This window comes from Lepisosteus oculatus, chromosome 3, assembly GCF_040954835.1.
Source record: "Lepisosteus oculatus isolate fLepOcu1 chromosome 3, fLepOcu1.hap2, whole genome shotgun sequence".
Classification (NCBI taxonomy): domain Eukaryota; kingdom Metazoa; phylum Chordata; class Actinopteri; order Semionotiformes; family Lepisosteidae; genus Lepisosteus; species Lepisosteus oculatus.
Window position 1 is genome coordinate 18,058,746 of NC_090698.1, and position 17,572 is coordinate 18,076,317.

General features: G+C 35.0%; 1 protein-coding gene across 2 annotated transcripts; it reads right to left on the bottom strand.

Moving 5' to 3' along the window:
* Positions 1–35: 35 nt before the first annotated feature.
* spp1 (secreted phosphoprotein 1) lies at positions 36–7,500 on the bottom strand. Of its 2 annotated transcripts, none has more exons than XM_015340210.2 (7): positions 7,393–7,500; positions 4,711–4,780; positions 4,486–4,536; positions 3,043–3,093; positions 2,866–2,931; positions 2,013–2,366; positions 36–1,769 (listed from the first exon to the last, which is right to left on the bottom strand). In XM_015340210.2, exons 2-7 carry the CDS (start codon positions 4,762–4,764, stop codon positions 1,452–1,454), a joined length of 894 nt encoding a protein of 297 aa, XP_015195696.1. In that variant the 5' UTR covers positions 4,765–4,780; positions 7,393–7,500; the 3' UTR covers positions 36–1,451. The 2 variants fall into 2 exon arrangements, with proteins under 2 accessions (XP_015195696.1, XP_015195695.1); XM_015340209.2 differs by having other exon boundaries at positions 2,004–2,366.
* Between the last annotated feature and the right edge of the window lie 10,072 nt (positions 7,501–17,572).

Genomic DNA, 17,572 nt, shown 5'->3' on the forward strand with positions numbered 1-17,572 from the left:
AGCAGTAAATGCAATTCACAAAGACTTACAGCAGATAAAACTAAACACTCAAATTTTTAATGCAGACAAATACAGAATATGGCATACAGATAGCAAAATCATATAGATATAACATGGGAACACTCCACTTGAACAGCCTGATATTTACTGTATGATTATATTATTTATATCTTCCAACGATGTGGCAAAGCAATAAAAAAGGCAAATTTGGCTATATTGTTAAAAGTTTAGAATTTAAATCAAGGCATATGTTAAAATTTTACAATGCACTAGAAGGACCACATTTAGAGTAATGTGTAAAACTTTGATCACTTGATTGAAAATCCATATATTTTTGCTTCTCTGGAATCAGACTAGAGAAGAGCAAAGGACACATTCCCTGGCTGAAAGGATCTGCTAAAAGAAGCAAACCTTTTTAGTCTTAAACAGAGAGGAATACAAGGAGACACAGTGGACTGCTTCAGAATCATCAGGGAAACATGCACCAGAGGTCACAAGTGGAAAAGGAGGGACTTCTCACAAAGGATTATGGGTGTTTGGATCAAGCTACCCAGCCATGTTTTCATACCATATTAAGAATGGGCTAGACAAATTGAGCTTAAGTCCAGGTGTGCTGAATAGGCATACTTTTTGTAATGTTTATTTTATTCTTATGTGCCTAAAGTGAAGTAATGAGGGAGTCTATTGGGTATAGAGAACTCTCTATTTACTGTATGTTAGTTGTGAGCACTATCAATTTATAGCTCTTGGATCCATGTGAAGGTTTATAAGTTTTAGACTTTTGTATGAATTTCACAGCTGATATATATATATATTATGTGTTTGATTAAATTATCTATGTGTGAAAATTAACTCCAACTAAAGTCAAAAGTTTCATATATCATATATGATATATATTATATATCATATATATATATATCATATATTTCATATATTTAATGGTATGTTGAACCAGAACTTGTAGCTGATAAGTTTAACACTGACCAAACAGCTATGCAGTAGGTCTCAATTCCTTTATGCAGGCTTTACCCTAATACAGACATCAAGGTTTGCTGAGTATTTGTTGTTTGGGAATCTAATAAGATTTTAAAGGATAAATAGGTGTATTCTAAGCATTAGTGTCTCTTTTATATATTTATAATTGTTTTTTTATAAATGTATATTATACTGAAAGAAGAACAGCACATACGAAACAAAGGGAATTTTATTCAGAAATAACAAAAAATGTTAAAATGCAGTACAAAAATTAAAATTAAAATTAAAATAATAATTGTGCAATGAACAGAAGTTCTGTTCTAGTGTATGTCTGGTTCAACCATTAGAAACATTTGCAGTAAGTGGGCCAATGGGGCCGTTTTCATAGTAACCTGCTACAATGAAGAAATGCAGAGGGCATTTCAAAGGTTCGTTTTCTAACATGTTTGTGTTCTCGATTATCAGCACATATTCATTTATTTGACTTCCAGCGGCCTCTCGCCCCCCTGGTTCACATCACCAGCGGAGACGCTCTCTTCGCTCTCGGAGGTTTCGTCACTGTTGCTGTCCACGGCCGGCGACGCTGTCGACTCCTCGCTGCTCTGGGCCTCGTTGCTGGGGCTGTCGGTGCCCTCCACGCTCTCGGTGCTCCCTGTTTGGCTACTTTCTTCGCTGCTCTGCGGCCCTGGGGCTTGACGCTCTTTTGGCGGGCTGCCTGGTGCATCCAGCCCTTGGCTTTCCACCTCTGGAGTGCTGGTGTCCTCATCCAACAAATCGTCAGTCATCCGCAGGGCCTGTGGAGCACAGAACAAGAGCTGTTGGTTTATTCTTGTTTCTTGTTTATGGCAAGCAGAACAGTGCTATCACAAATATTTATCAAAGTAGTCCTTTGCCCCTTTTTATCTTCTAATGTTTGTTACTAATTTATTTTACCTTCTATTTTGAGTATCCTTACTGGAGTTTATTATATAGTTTGGGTATAAAGTAGTTGTGTCATGTAATGCCTAGAAATGAAGAGAGAAAATGACCTTAAAAACCTTCAGGTCTTTTTCAATGGCGTTTTCTTCAATGTTGGTGTGAAGGGATTTGATTGGCTTCTGCTTTCCACCTACAGTGTTCTTGCTAATGAGGTTCATGCTTTTTTCCATTTTTTCAGCGTCGTAGTACATAGGTCCCTTTTCTATTTTGTTGCTCTTCAGGTACTCCATGGACTTCCTGTACGAATCATCATAGTATCCTATGCTGTCACCCCGAGCATCCCCTCTCCCGGTGGGCACGAACGGTGGAACGGTGGGCTCGGAGGTGAATGGAGGCTCAGCTGTGAAGGTCCCGGCAGTCGTTAGGTCTTCTGCAGAGTCTGACTCATCACTTTCATCTGCTTCTTCTGTGTCCTGTAACAAAAGTTTGCAACAGTGTCTCCTACCACTGAAATGTTTTTAATCTGGTTCACGGTAACCCTTACAACAGAAAGGTTTGTACATCTTATGTTTGAAATTATAATGCAATCCACTTTTTATCATTACTTTCAATGATAATAACAAACTAGACAGTGAATAAATTCAGTGATAGTAATACCCAGAGTAGGGATGACTTGACAGTTGCCATTATTCACACAAAGGGTATATGTATTCATATGTGGGATAATATTTATTATTACTTTAATTTATCATTTTTTTAAGAAAGGTGTAAAGCATAACATTATGAATGTGGTTAATGCATAATTATCCAGCAGTACAGAGTGAGTTATTACATTTGTGAGACTAAATTTATAAAGTCATGATACTGTATATGCCATTTACAAATAAAATGTAAATGGAATTTGTAACCCTTAATCAAAGCTATTGCTGTTTTTATATGGTTATGGTTAGTGAATTTAACATTTTCACTTACATTGTCCTCATCTGTATCGGTGCTATCAGTGGTATCAGCACTTTCATTAGATGCTACTTCTGGCTTCTGAAATATAAGGAATAAAGACATCTTTTATAACATTACCAAATATTTTTTAGATTTAGAGCAGCCCACGATTTCTTTCCATGGTAATCGTTTGTGTCAATATAATCTTACCTGACCCTCAGTAGAACTGTCAGAACTCTCATCAGATCCGGCTGTGAGGACCTGGAATATCATACCAACAACAGGTATTGGATAGCATGCTCATAGTATACTCTGTCGCATTGTATGAGTACTGTTCTGACATCTGATTAAAACAAAAGTGTCAACAATGTTTTTGAAAAAACTGACACAAAGAGGGAATATTTTTTTTATGCAAGGAAATACTTGCCTTCCTATTTTCTTTCAACTTTTTCAACTAAAATGTAGTTTTTAATTGCATAAAACTACATTTCCAGAATTAAAAATACAGTAAATCCTTCCAAGTCAAAATCTGCATGAGGTCAAAACAGGGTATGAATGAGATCCTCTTTTTTCTACCAGCCAAATTAAAATGTGCAGTTAGGTCAGACTATCAAAGTTCCCTGATTTGATCTCATCTGATTAAAAAAATATATAAAACTGGTGTGTGGTGTGTGTGGGAAGGGGTAGGTAAATATACATTAGAAACAATGTTTACAAATTTGGAATGATAAAATATATTTGTCTAGCCTACTCATGTCACCCTAGTGTGGTTAAGTCAGTACCTGTGGTGTTTGAAGCACTATTGATTGTGCCTTGAGCTGTTTCTGAGCTTGGTTTCTATAGTTGTAGGCCTTAGATGTAGAACAGGAAAAATTTATTCAATGGCTTTGTTTTTTAAGACTTAACCACACAAAAATAAAATCCTGATCTCAATTCCTTTATATGAAATAAAATGATGTCACTTCTTTAGCTTGTGCTTTGTAAAAAGAAACACACCCCTAGATTCCAAAGTCCTACTGTATGTAAAACATCCCAATAAACTGTATATGTCAAATTTTCATCCTGATCCACACAGCATGCTGTAATTTCTCAAAGAATTTGTTTCTTCATCGTTCAGTAATAGTGGGAAAATATGGAAAATTTTCAATTACAAATGGAAATATGAATCCCAATTCATTTTATGCATCAGTTTTTACTTTTGGCAGGAATAGAAGGTTATTTGTGGTCAACCTAAAAATGAAGACATTCTAGGCAATTTTAGTATGGCCTGGCTTGATGGGCCAAATGATTGTAGCCATTCTTAAAGTTAGAGCACACAATAGAAACTGCTGTTGTGAGGCTTATCTTTCAACACATCTTTAAAAAACATGCTGAATTTTGTATTTTTAATTCCAATTCAGATTAGCAGAAACTTCCATGCTCTGAGTGCCTCATGTGACCAAAAAAGTCAAGTCATTTCTATTAATCCATAACATGTAACAAATGTGACTCACTGCTCCTGTCTGTTGTAACCACACAAGCCAGGCATGTGTTTCCATTATAGTGATGTATTTTGCTCTGTTTTAATAAGCTGCTGTAATGTGTCACTGGAGAAAAGTGTACCAATTGGAAAGTTCTTATAATATACTGTGTACAAAATGACAAGGATCCTACCTGCTGTTCCTCAGAGCTGTCCTGCTTCATTCTACTGAAGGAGCGTCGCATCTGAAGTAAAACATTGGACTAAGTATCATGAATTTATCAACATTAAAACACCAAAGGCAGGATTTCAAATGTATATTTCTTTTGGTCAAACATATTGGAACAGTGCTCAACAACTTAAAGTGTTTTGTGATGTATTGTTGTTTTGTTCTGATTAGTAAAATTGTGCATACTCACAGGCAGGCAATACACAGTGCCCAGCAGGAAGAATAACAGAAATGAAGTTTTCATCACTACTGATTTTCACCTGATAAAAACAAAAAAACATTATTTTAATATTTGATTAATATTCTAGCTACACTTTCCATGGCACACAACACTTGAACTTTCACACATTTGTATTCTAGCCTCAAGTATAAAGTAAAACAAAAAAAACATTGGTAATTATTTCCCATCGGTGGCAAGATGTCTTGATTAATGTATTTCCCAGTCTTGTGGTTCTGGAGGTTTGGGCTAAAATGCAAATAAGATCATCAGCAAGTTCACATGCTTGAGTTTGTCAGCTGGCATTCTTTATGATTACTGTAGGACTATTTTTCATAAAAGTTGGGATTTTCAGAAAGTGATTTGAAACAAAGCAAAGGATATATTTAGAGTCTGAAACACCTTAGCAAGTCTATGACACTTTGGCACACAGGCAATTCGGGTTTTTTCAAGGGTTTTCCAGAGTTAAATTTTCAGTCTTACTAAAATAATAAATGTCCTTTTTCATTGTAATATTAAGTGTTACATACTGTATAGCAGCAAGGTAAAAGGCTTGTTGCTCTTGGCAATGTGAAAACTGTTAAATCGTTTAACATGATTTTTTAAACTATGCTCCCTGGAATGTCATATGCCTCTGAGTGATATGTAATATATAAAGAATCACAGCAGTGCAGTCAAGCAGAAAAGACTCTGCAGTCTGCCTGCATAATTTAAGGCCAATTTTCTCCATTTCACAAAATGCTGAATTGCCTTGTTAAGGTTTTATATTCCTTTATCACTGGATATTGAGTTGACAGGTTTTATGATGAAATGGCCTTTTTATTGTATTGAAATGAATGCATGTGGGATTGAGTTAACAACATGTTTTAACACAAAAACAACTCTTGTGCTTTGACAGTACCTCAATCTAACCCTCATCAAGTAAGCATGTAAGCCATTCAGTTGAAAGCAACGAAAGGGATGTTTCAGCATGACACGAATGAAGTGAATGAACTCTCATTTCATAATGATGCCAACAATAAAAAAACTATAATAAGTCCTGACTGAAAACCACACAGCTCTGCCTCTTTTTTCCTAAGTTGAGTTTAATTACTCCGAGAAGAGTGTAGTTTTTAGTTAAGTGTAAATCCTGGCAGACTCTGGGGGAAACATTGTGGCTTTCCATACTAATCAGATTCAAACCAAACTTTCCTTCAGACTCTTCTATATTCCATATTAACTACAGCTGCACATTCCTTGAGCCATTGAGCCATGAAGTGCCATTTCAAGGTAGTTATGCAATTTCAGAAAAAAAACACAAAAAAGTCTAAATAAAAACCTACTTTAAAATGTAATTTTATGGCTTGTCAGTTTCTTTTCTGTAAATTCAATGACTCTGCTCCCACCCTCCCCTATTCTCTCTTGAGAAACAATGCCGACCGTAAATTGGAGTTTTATTTTTCAATGAACGTCTCACAAAAGATCTTTTGTGGGCACATTTGCTGGGAATGTGAGATTGTGGTTACGTCCTTTCACAATGTAATCAGTGCATGACTGGACTGCAGAGACTGTCACTAGGGTTTATTTGTCTGAAATCTGTAAGCAGATATACAGTGACATTTGATGTCTTTGCTAATAATTATTTCTTAGGCCCCCTGTTTGGTGGGAACCAAACCATAAAAAAATCAGTTTGTTTTTTATACAATATACAGTATAATAACACCATTTATAAATAATGATACTCATCTGGTAAAAAGAACAAATATAACAATCACAATATGAATAGTATCAAAACAATTATCATAAACTATAAATGGTCAAAGCTTGTTCCTTGCAATTCTAGGTTGGAAGTAAAATAAAAGACCACATTTCACTGAAATTCATTGACAATGCATTATAATCTCAGATCTGTACTACAATGAAATATTTCCGCATGTTGCAATTTTGTTTCTGCATCACCTATTTGCCATAGCACATCCAGACATAGATGAGATCAGTGAGCACCAGCCAATCACACACAGCCTCCTCAGGCCACCCATCTTTTATTCTTCTGTAGACTTGTCAAACATCTGGGTCAGTGGAAAGAAAATTCTGTTTCTGTCTGGCATTTTCATGTTTGTGTTTATTCCAATGTATGTTTCCATTCCCAAAAAATTATTTCAGACAATAATAGGACACATATGTATTGTATAAATAATTCTGGATCACAAAACACACAAGAGTGACTACTCATTTAGTTAATAGTAATAATTATTATAATAATAATAGTTGTAAACACAGGAACAGATTTCACAACCACATAAAGAAAAGATCTGCTGTTTTTCAGAAGATATCTATGAAAATGTGAATCTAAATTCTTTAAATTGACCATTTTCTTCTATTTTTTCAGTTTGCTCATAAGAGCCTTTAAATACATGAAATACATGTGTCAGTACTACCACTGCATAACACCAGAATGCAATAAAAATATAATTCAGAAGATAAGCGCATGGTAGCACATCGTCAGTGTCAATGTCGTTAGTGCCCTTACACACTATGCAGTATTTCAAGGACAGTTTCAAGACCTTTCTTGTTTAGTTACAAGATCTTTTTGCAAGATTGACAAAAAAAGCTTATTAAGCCGTCTTGCTCCATTGTATTGTCATTCATGCAGTAATTAGACATTGAACACTTTACCTTGACTCTTTTTTTGAAGATAAATGCAGCCACTTGTTGCTGAGCTTGAGGGGTTGTCCTGTTATTAAGCAAAACAATGCTTCAGTCTACTTCAGTGCTTCGATGTCGTGTAAAAGCAACTGCGTGGCTTTTAAACTCTGCTTTAGGCAGAGCCAGCCAATAGACAGCAAGGCTGTGATGTCATGAGGTTTACCACTGGAGTCCCACCTTTATTCTCCCACTCTTCCTGTGGTAACTGTGGCAAGTCAAGGCAAACATTCACCAATTCGTACAACATGTGAAAAAACATGATATCCTACACTGTCATTGTCGGTACCCAATGGATGCTATCAAAATGTGTATATATTTATTATATGCTCCAATTGCATTTGTTGTTGTTGCTCTTTTTAGTGTAGTTTACTCTTTAAGATTTGGAGTAGGAGCAAAGACAGTTCCAAAAATCACTCAGCTCTTGCTACTATCATTCTTTCTGTTTATTCTTCTAGTACTGCAATTTGTCATGTCAAACACAACAAGCAAATCGTAAATGTTCAGAGAGAAAGGGTACAAGCTACAATGATGACCTTCTATTGTCAAATCAAAGATGAGCTATTTTATAATCTGGGAAACACACCAAGGCACTGGCCTGCCTGAAGAGAGACCGTGAGCGGAATACAAAGAGAAGTCATACACTCAAGGGAATAATTAACTGAGAAAGAAAAAAAAAGGTCATCATAATTAATTAATTAAAACTTAAACTTTTCTTTAAGCAGACAAAGACAAATCCATAAACAAGATCTATATCCATATGCCAGTTTTAGTCTGATCAGCTCTGGTTTTGGAAGATTATTTCATTTGCATATGAAGACAGCAGCTCTCACAGGGGAGTCAGTGTGGATAGTCATTGTCAAAGAGAGATTACAATTTTCAATGTGATTTATTAATAGAATACTGTATACTTGTTACAGCACATTTTATTGGCCATGACTGGCTTGACGGAAACACTGATAGCGTGATTGATAGGCATGTGCCAATGTGTCAGCTATTCCTGTACATCAAGTCAAAAAAAAAGAACTGTAACTTCTGGTATCCATGCTCGGGAAAAAAGGGGGAAAAGTCATTGAAGCTTTAGAATGTTTGCACTTAATTCCTCACATTACTTTAAGTAATGTGCTGTTCTGTACACCTCATCTGATGTAGGGTATCAAGAGTACAGTGAATAGGACGCATTCAGTTGAAAACAAGTGAAGAAAGTAGTTGTTTCTCAAAAGAGCAAAACTCACATGGAACACTTGTTTAGTGGAAGCCTGTAAACATAGAGGATCTCTTACGAAGTCTAGTCAACTTCACCTCCTGACAGCTCAATGACACAATCAGTCAGTGATTTTATCCTAGAAACCCCCTGCAGAGGAAAGAAGTCCATTTAAACCTAAAAATAGCAGGGCCTTTTTTTACAAAGAATGTTCTGGCAATAAATTGTGAGCTACCCAGGAATGCTTATGAAGACAATTCCCTTGCTGTTTTCAAGAAATAGCTGGAAGAAATCCTTGGATCAATTAGCGACTATTAGCTATGAATGTCCTCTTCTTTTCTATAATCATTGTTATGCTCTTATGTACACAGAAGGCTCTTTTTTGGAGTATGTGATTGTATCCATTGGAATGGAGTATTTTGGAGCTGTACTGAATACAGTTGCTTTCATTTTCCTTCAAGATGTTTACCTGAGTAACATATTTATGTAAATCAAGTTTAAATTGTGCAATGATACAGTTAAAGGGTAAAAGGGTTTCTCTACATAAGTAGGAATTTCTGGACATACTGTACTGTACCTGATATTTACATTTGTTTACATGTATTTGCATTGTTTTACTAAAGAGTACCAGTTCATCACAGGGTCTACCCCAGTCAATATTGGTTCTAATTCATACAGTTGGGTGGACAAGACCTACTGGGGTAACAGACCTCACCTAAGGTTTGTCTGCAGCAGGGACTGTAACCCACAATCTACTGGTATCTTACCCACTGTGCTGGACAAAGGTCCCTGAAAAAGAGGGACTGAGCACAATGCCTACAAACACGAAAGCACAAAATTATATTATTGGAAAGTACAGGACTTACAGTTGCCTGCACTCAAATGAGGTTTTATTTTTACATTATTTTAAAAAATGGTTATAACTCGGATTTTGCATCCTGTCTAAATTATAGCTTTATTATATTGGATGATATTTGACCTTTTTTAGTCTTCACTTTTTAGATAAAGCATATACTGTATTATATAGTGAAAACATTTGCAAGAGAGTGCATGGTATACATATACTGTAATTAACTTCACTCCTTGATTTAAAAAGATACCCAGACAGTTCCACATTCCTTTAATTCTAATATTGCAAATGAAACATAATTAACTTGAAGTAATACACAAAACCTGCCTGTACAGGTAGCATTTAAAGGGATTTTAATGTTTTTTTGGTATTTCAGTTTAAAGTGTTCCACTCAAGGCGACAATAAAACTGTCTGCATTCCTCTTTTTGTGTATAATCATATTAAATTTGCAGTACACAGTAATTTTCCTTCTTTTTTTAAAATAGTCAAGAACATGATTTAAAATTGTCCTAGAGTGTGTGTGTGTAGAGTGTGTAGTCTTGATGTTTATGAACAGGAATATTAACAGAACCAGAAATAACTACTGAACAATAGTCATGAACAAATGAGTTATAGTACAAAATACCAGTTAATCTTTTATTTATTGTATTTTTTTAAATAGATAAACATGTTTTCAATATTTTGTGGGATTTCTAGATTGACAATGGCCTACAAAATGGGTCCATTCAAAACGCTATGCTACCCTGAACATTCTAAGATTTCTTTACTTTTTTCTGTATGAAAACATAACAGTGAACTTATTCTAAAATACTACTCTGTAATATAGCATAAAATAAACTGTGAAAAGATTTATTAATTTGTGTGTAATTTCCATACCTTTGTTAAAATCATTTATGAGCTTTTTCTTGAGTATAGGCAAAATAAAAATGAATTATTCTTTAAAATATTTGTCACCTAGGCAAACACTTTAAAACAGTTTTATAAAAATAAAACTCTGAAACTCAAAATTATCTAAATAAATACCAAATTCAGCACCTCTTTAAAAACAGTCACAGTCAATATGTTAAGACTTGCTACCAGAGACTTTGTACAATTCAACAGTTAACATTTTCTATTATCATACTTGAACAAATGGAGCCTGAATCTGCAATATCAATGTGTCCTATAAGTCTGCTACTTATAAATCCTTTGTGAGACATACAGTAGACTAAAACAAAGATACTATACAATACAGCCACAAAACCACAGGCATACAGTACATGGATTTTCCATATTTTTTATTGTGATATAAAATACTTTCCCATTGCTTTTAGCTGACAGAGTCACTTTCAGAAAGGTACAATAGTGTCCATCAAATATTTGAACTGATTTGGGAGTCATGTAAATGGATTAAAAATACAAAACAGGTTCTGAAATATGGGCCTCTTAAGTTGAAATGGCTATACCTTATACAGTACCTTCATTTGGGGCTTGTATGAAGCATGGAAGTACATGGAAGATCAACTGAGATAAATTAAAATGTGGCAACAAAAAGTACAGTGTTAGAAGGGTAGATTCAGGCATCATGGCTAGGTGACGGAGGAAGACAGAACATTCATATTTCTCCATCTTTACTCAACCTACCATGCTATTAGAATTAATCAAATGCAGGTTTCCCAAAATACTGTAAATATGTAGGTGAAAACATTTTAAAGAAGACCCTCTGTCATAGAGTTCATAGATCAGATTCAAGAAAAGGTCTAAAAATCAAACAAGCAATATGAGCCAAATGGCCTCCTGTTGTTAGCCAACACTGTATTCGGAGTGATTTGGAGTCTCACATTTTTTAAACCTTACGATCAAAACATATATTTAATGTATATGTAGTTTTAAAATGACCCAATGTCTGGAAACATTAGGTTTTTATTTTTTTTTGTCTACACAGATATTATACTCCATGATTATTTTAGCAGTTTTTTTTAAATACTAAGTTCAGTATTAAAATTTCTAAATGTAGTAACTAGAAGAACTTGAAAATCAGGTTCCTAATAAGGTTCCTAATAGCCCATTTTGTAAATGGTATCATTTTAAATGAAAATATAACATTAAGCATTGTTGAATTAAGCAACTTGTGTTATTGGAGTCTAAGCAAAATAGTTGAGTTTAAAGAAAAACCTTTAGTTGTTTAGTTGTCTGTGTCTGTGAATAGTGTTATCTAAGAATACTTACTGTACCTAAACAATAATACTCTTCTTTTCCATAATGACTTTCAATATTTTAGTGTGAAGCCACATCATTCTTGTGTTGTGGTTGTCGTATTCCATAGATAGGTCATTCTTGAACTACAGACCCACACTGTGGTGATTGTCTGGTGTTTAGGATTTGAAGCCATTGGGTCAGGTCAATAGTGTGGTCCCTGTCTCAATGAAAATAACATATGGATTCAATTGCACTGATGTCTACAGGACGACTTTATTAAGCTGGAGCAAACGCTGGGTATAGCCACCTTTTATAGTTTAAATCCTGTAAAATATTTTAAACCATTGCAGCAAATGGTTTCAAACTTCATAATCTGTAAAGATTCCATTATGTTATTACTTTAAACTGCCCTTTGCATGTGTGCATGCCCCTTTTTTGGAATTTAAGAGACCACAAAATTACTGTCAAACGTTTTTGCCCATTAAAGTTATTTATTTTTACTCTGGGCTGACAGCTTCAGCATAAAAGAAAAACTATAAATCTTCACAAATGTTCAAGTTACAGGAAAACTGCTGTTGTTACATATTTGTTATATGAAATTGTTTCCAAACACATTCTTCCAGCAGTCTTTGTGTATTTATATATTCATTGTTATTTTTTATATTTTATTTTACTTCATGCATATTTTATAAGTGTTTCTGTGTTGCCACAGTGTTTATATATACTGTATTCAGCCTTCTCACTAGTCTTTACATGAACATTTAATTGAATTATTACATTTCATAAACTTATTTATGGGTGTTATTGCTTTGTTACTGAATCACTCATTTCTCTACAACATTAAATTAACTTTAGTAATTCAAAACTCTTAAAGCTGTTTTTTGTGACTTGAACATGCTTTGACAGCAAGCTTACAGAGACTTCTGAAGTGATTAAAACACTTACTGTACCTGGCATTGTTCAAGGGTTTGATATTACCTTACCTGAACTGTGTGGTAGCTTTGCTGTGTTGGTCATTGGATGTTCATACCATACTATCTTCAAACTTTTACCTTTGCATATGGGAACATTTTATGCCAAAGATTCAATATGGATCGAATAAAGGAAGACAAATGGTTGTGATCTTTTCTACCACCAATATACACGATATATACAGAAACTGAAGTCCATCCTTTCATGACAGTGGAGAGCGGTATTAATCCATATAATTTAATTCTCCTCTTCTTGCTGTTGTCCTTATTATAAATTATGCAGTAATAATTTATTATAATTTTATTTTCAATAAGCATTTAACACTGTGTAAGGTCTTAATATCAAAGTCTGAAACATGCATGTCTCACCACCTTCATCAAAAAGTCAAGGTTTTAGAGCAATTTTCAAAAGCTGCCATGTGCTGTATGTTCAAGTGCTACTATGGCTACCTGGTAGCAGTTTTGAAATGCAACAGAACAATGAATAAGGTGAAGGCAAATTAAAGGCAAAAGCAAAACTAGTCATGTTACACATCCTGCTAATAATCTGAAAACCTGCTACAACTGAAGAAACCTTCACAGCTCAAGAAAGCTCTCCCTCAGATATCTGGGTTGAACCTTTGTAGTAGGCTTTAAATTACTGATAAAACTATTCTTAATCTAGAATCTGCTTGTATATTCTGAGTAGTACATTTCTTACAGGTTGTGTAACATGACTTTTAATGGTGCCAGATAAGTTTCTTTGGTAACATTTCCTATTTAGTTAGCCTATGAAGAGTTCCCTTCAAATATGCTTACTGTTCTGGATGTGTATTCCCCATACAGTACAGTGTATAACCATTTTTGTGGAAGGTATAGCAGATTGCTAAGCCTCTGAACCTGTTATGAAATCACATTGCTGCTTGGGCTAAAAGCAGTTACCTCTGTAATGATACAGTATGTAATGAATACCTAAGATGAAACTAAACATCCATAACATCACCATAACGTCACGTTCCTCTGTTGTTTCTGATTATCCATGTTGTTCAATCATTCTGTGATTTCTTCTAAAGGATTGGTTCATACTTTCAATTAATGATTTGTTCACTTCAAATTGCTTTTCAGTGACTCTGGCATCAGACCCTACAAGGTCTTTGCAGTTCTGTTAATATTATTGCTGCCCATGTAACACATAAATTATTCATTTGCATGTGTACCACAGTGACTGGCCACCTGCTTTGATGTGAGTCATTATAATGCACTTGCTGTATTAATGAGTCAGAATAAAGTGTTCCTTTTGCAGTTGCATTCTGTATACACACATTTCTTGAAGGTTCAAGGGAGCAGGTACTTAAAAAGGAATGTGATTCTATTTCTTTATTTATTTTGCACAACCCTGTTGTGTGTGTTTAAAGACTTTCTTTTAAGGCTTTTGACCAGCTTCTTGTTTTGTGGGTTAGAAAAAATATATGCCAAAAAATTGTTTGAGGCAGAAAGCTGTGAAAGTTGAGACACTGGAGATCTCGGTGGAGCTTTTCAATCATTAACCTGCTGACAAACAGATGAGCAAAAGGAAATGAACGGCTTCCTCTCATCTGTTAGGCTTTTTTTCTGAGATGGAAAACTTTGCCAATTTTATTGTAGGATTTAACATACCCTCGGGTTGCACTCAAAGGTTAAACCATATCTTACCCAGGAATCATTCCGTGAATCCCCATTGATTGATTGTGTTCACAAAGTGACGGCTGTCATTTAGCAAATTGCTGGGTAATTAAAAAGTTAGTTGGATTACTGTACAAATGGGACCATGGTGATTTGTGGCTGATGTATGTCCATACTGTTACAAATAATAATGGTGAATCACAGAATATGACAGAGAAGATTATTCAATAAGAAAAAATAAACAATCATAATCTCCCATTTATTAATGATTTAGACAAGAATATACCTGAGCGGTTGGTATAATTAGAAGCTTACTGTATGAGTTCTATGTTCCCTGGCACAGTTTTGGTTCAACGACTAATAATTCAGGCACACTGGGTTAAACAAATATTTATTAACAATGACAATACTCACACTAAACTACATTTAACATAAACATAAAACACACAGGTCATGTTATTGACAAATGTAGACAAAAAGGAATCCAAGAGGCCTTTTTTCCTGACCACCCAGAAAAAAAACACTCTAAGCATTCAAATTCTTATATAACACCTACATAGGCCAAAATAAGAGATAAAGTTGCCTTCTAAACTAAATAGAGAATACAGCCTATGGTTAAATCTCTCTCTGTAAACCTGATAGATAGAAAATCCCCCTATTCTAAAATGCACCCAATAACCAAGAGAGGCCATTTTTAACTCAGCATATCAAAGTTCCTAATGACAACAGTGAGCTCTCTTAACAAGGTACTTCAAATACTTAACTCCAATCTGGTCTTTAAGGATGATCAGGACAAGGAGCTCTCGCCATCTGTAAAAAAGACTTCATTAGAATGTTAAACCCACCCAATGGCCTCTTTCTGGTTTAATACTGAAAGAAGTGTTTGGAGAAGCAAGTGGAGACTAATAGGAAGTGTGTTTGAGATTGAGAACAGGAAGCACATCTCTGCAGAAAGTCGTGGGTGTCCGGAAGAAACTATGCAGCTGTATTTTTAAAGATGATTCACTAGATCCTGCAAAACAGGGTTTTATGAGTTCCTCACACCAATAAGCTCCTAACAACCCAACAAGCAAGATGGGCTAAGTTACCCCCTCTCATTTATACTGTTACTTATGTTCTTGTGTAATACTAAAAATGGCTTCACTGACAATTCTGATTATCAAGTTGGTGGAGAGACAGTTTGAATTATTGCTGAATTATTATTGAATTATTATTAGCTCTCAATTTTGCCATGCTTTACTTGCATATATTGCATCTCATGATAATTATGCCCATTATGAAGGCAGCATATCATAAGAAATGTCCTCCAAAAAAAAAAATGAAGCATCCTTTCAACGTAGTCTGAGGCATCATGAAGTTATCACCACATTACTGAATAGACCTGAACTTTTGTGGAGACAACACATACTGTAAGCACATTTTTATTCTTTGCGTTGGCTTGCCATGGTTTGGACCACAATCATTCCATAACAGATACCAACACATCTGGTGCGTATACACAAGCAAGAGTTATGAGGCAAAACCTAAATTATTTCAAATTAATAAAGAAGACTGGAGCATAAACCTCTCTATACCGTGTATCACTTGAGACTACATTCAGTTGCAAAAGCCAAAGTGGCAGCACTACTGTCATCGCTAACTTCATATATGTAAACAAAGCTAGTACAGTATGAGCTTCATTTAACAAATTAAAACGATTACATAAGTAGTTGTACAATAACCCATCTTAATTTCTCCCACCCCACGCTTAGCCTTGGTAGAGCTTAAGTGTAATAACTTCCTGATCCTCCACAGTCAAATAAAAACATTGGTGTTAGATGAATCATGAAATGGTTCCTTCAGGAAATTACAAAGACAACTGTTCACTGTCACTGCCAGCTGTAGTGATTAAACCTTTATAAAAGGAAGAAGCTGTAACATTTATTAAAATTAGCAAATTCAAGTCTATAACAGTCACAATATCTTTGAAACATAGAACAACAAACACAGCAAATGAATATTAGTATAAGTGTTCCATTTTTATATGTCAAGAATTACGATTATTTGATGCACAGCTTGTACAGTAGGTGTAAGAGTAATGGTTTACTATAATTTACTATAAAAAATCTATTTTAAGTCTTTTAAGTCTTCTTTTGAATTTTGTATAAAAGTAATGCCATTTATTACTATTTCTTATCTACCATTTATTACTGAAAACTAGATGAAAGATGTTCTGTAGTATGACAGAAGTTACAGTAAAACAAAAAAACAGATTGAACCAGTAAATGCCTCTCATAAAGTTCATAGTGATTCCCAATCCTGTCCCTTGTCTAAGCTGATTATTGCTCCAGCATAGCTCCTTCAATTGATTTCAGTTTTGTATCAGGGGTATATTTTTATATTTGCTTTCAGCTCTTTAACATTTTAGTGGGATTTGTAATTGGCTTTAAATGAATACATTTCTGAGTTTTAGAGCTGTCCTTATTTGGGTGTTTTGTCTGAAGTTGGATCTCTGCAGAAGGAAAAAGGCGAATTATGGGAGTGTTCAATACTTTGTCATTCCCACTTGTGTCTATTCATCATAACCTGTTAAGATCTGTTTATTCAGAAATAAGAGCATGCAAGTTGACAATGGCTGCTTAAAGTTTTGTATTCTGAAAGTGCTATGAACAGTAACCTGTTTCTCCTCCTGGAATACTGCTGTGCCTGCTGGTTTTGGTCTCAACTAGGCACTTAATCCATCCATTTTCTATTCGCCTTATCCTAGCAAGCAAAATGCTCATGGCAGGCTACACCCTGAAATGCCAGGTAATTGCAGGGCACACAGATACAAACACGCACATACTCACACCATGGCCAATTTTTAACATTAGCCAATTAACCTACCAATACTGTATGTCTTTGGAATGTGGGTAGAAACTGGAGAACCTGGAGGAACTCCACATGAAGACTGGGAAACCATATGAACTCCATGCTGACAGAGCCCCAGAAACAGAGCCCCAGCGCTGTGAGGCAGCAATGCCAGCCACCACACCACAGTGCCACCCCCTGGGTCCTGAATCACCAGTGCTAATTAGATCTTAGAACTGTTCTGACTTCTTCCTGCACTCAGGCTTTAGTTTAAAAAAACCCAGATAAAGTGCATTATTATCTAAACTTTGGCAAACAAACCATTATGCAGACTCTCCTCAAATTGACATTTAATTTATAACAGACACAGGTGGGGATGACTTTATATAGTTGGTTAGATTTTAGCAGTAAGTGTAACCACATTTCATCATCATTTTCTGGGGTTAATTTTAATAATTTGCACAATGATTACATGCATT

Bases quoted from the DNA above. Each gene is read 5' to 3' on its own strand.
- spp1 (XM_015340209.2), bottom strand. From the start codon at position 4,764: ATGAAAACTTCATTTCTGTTATTCTTCCTGCTGGGCACTGTGTATTGC. The intron at 4,537-4,710 runs GTGAGTATGCAC...GTTTTACTTCAG, and splicing joins GCACTGTGTATTGCCTGCCT to ATGCGACGCTCCTTCAGTAG. The intron at 1,770-2,003 runs GTCATTTTCTCT...TGTGCTCCACAG, and splicing joins AAGACCTGAAGGTTTTTAAG to GCCCTGCGGATGACTGACGA.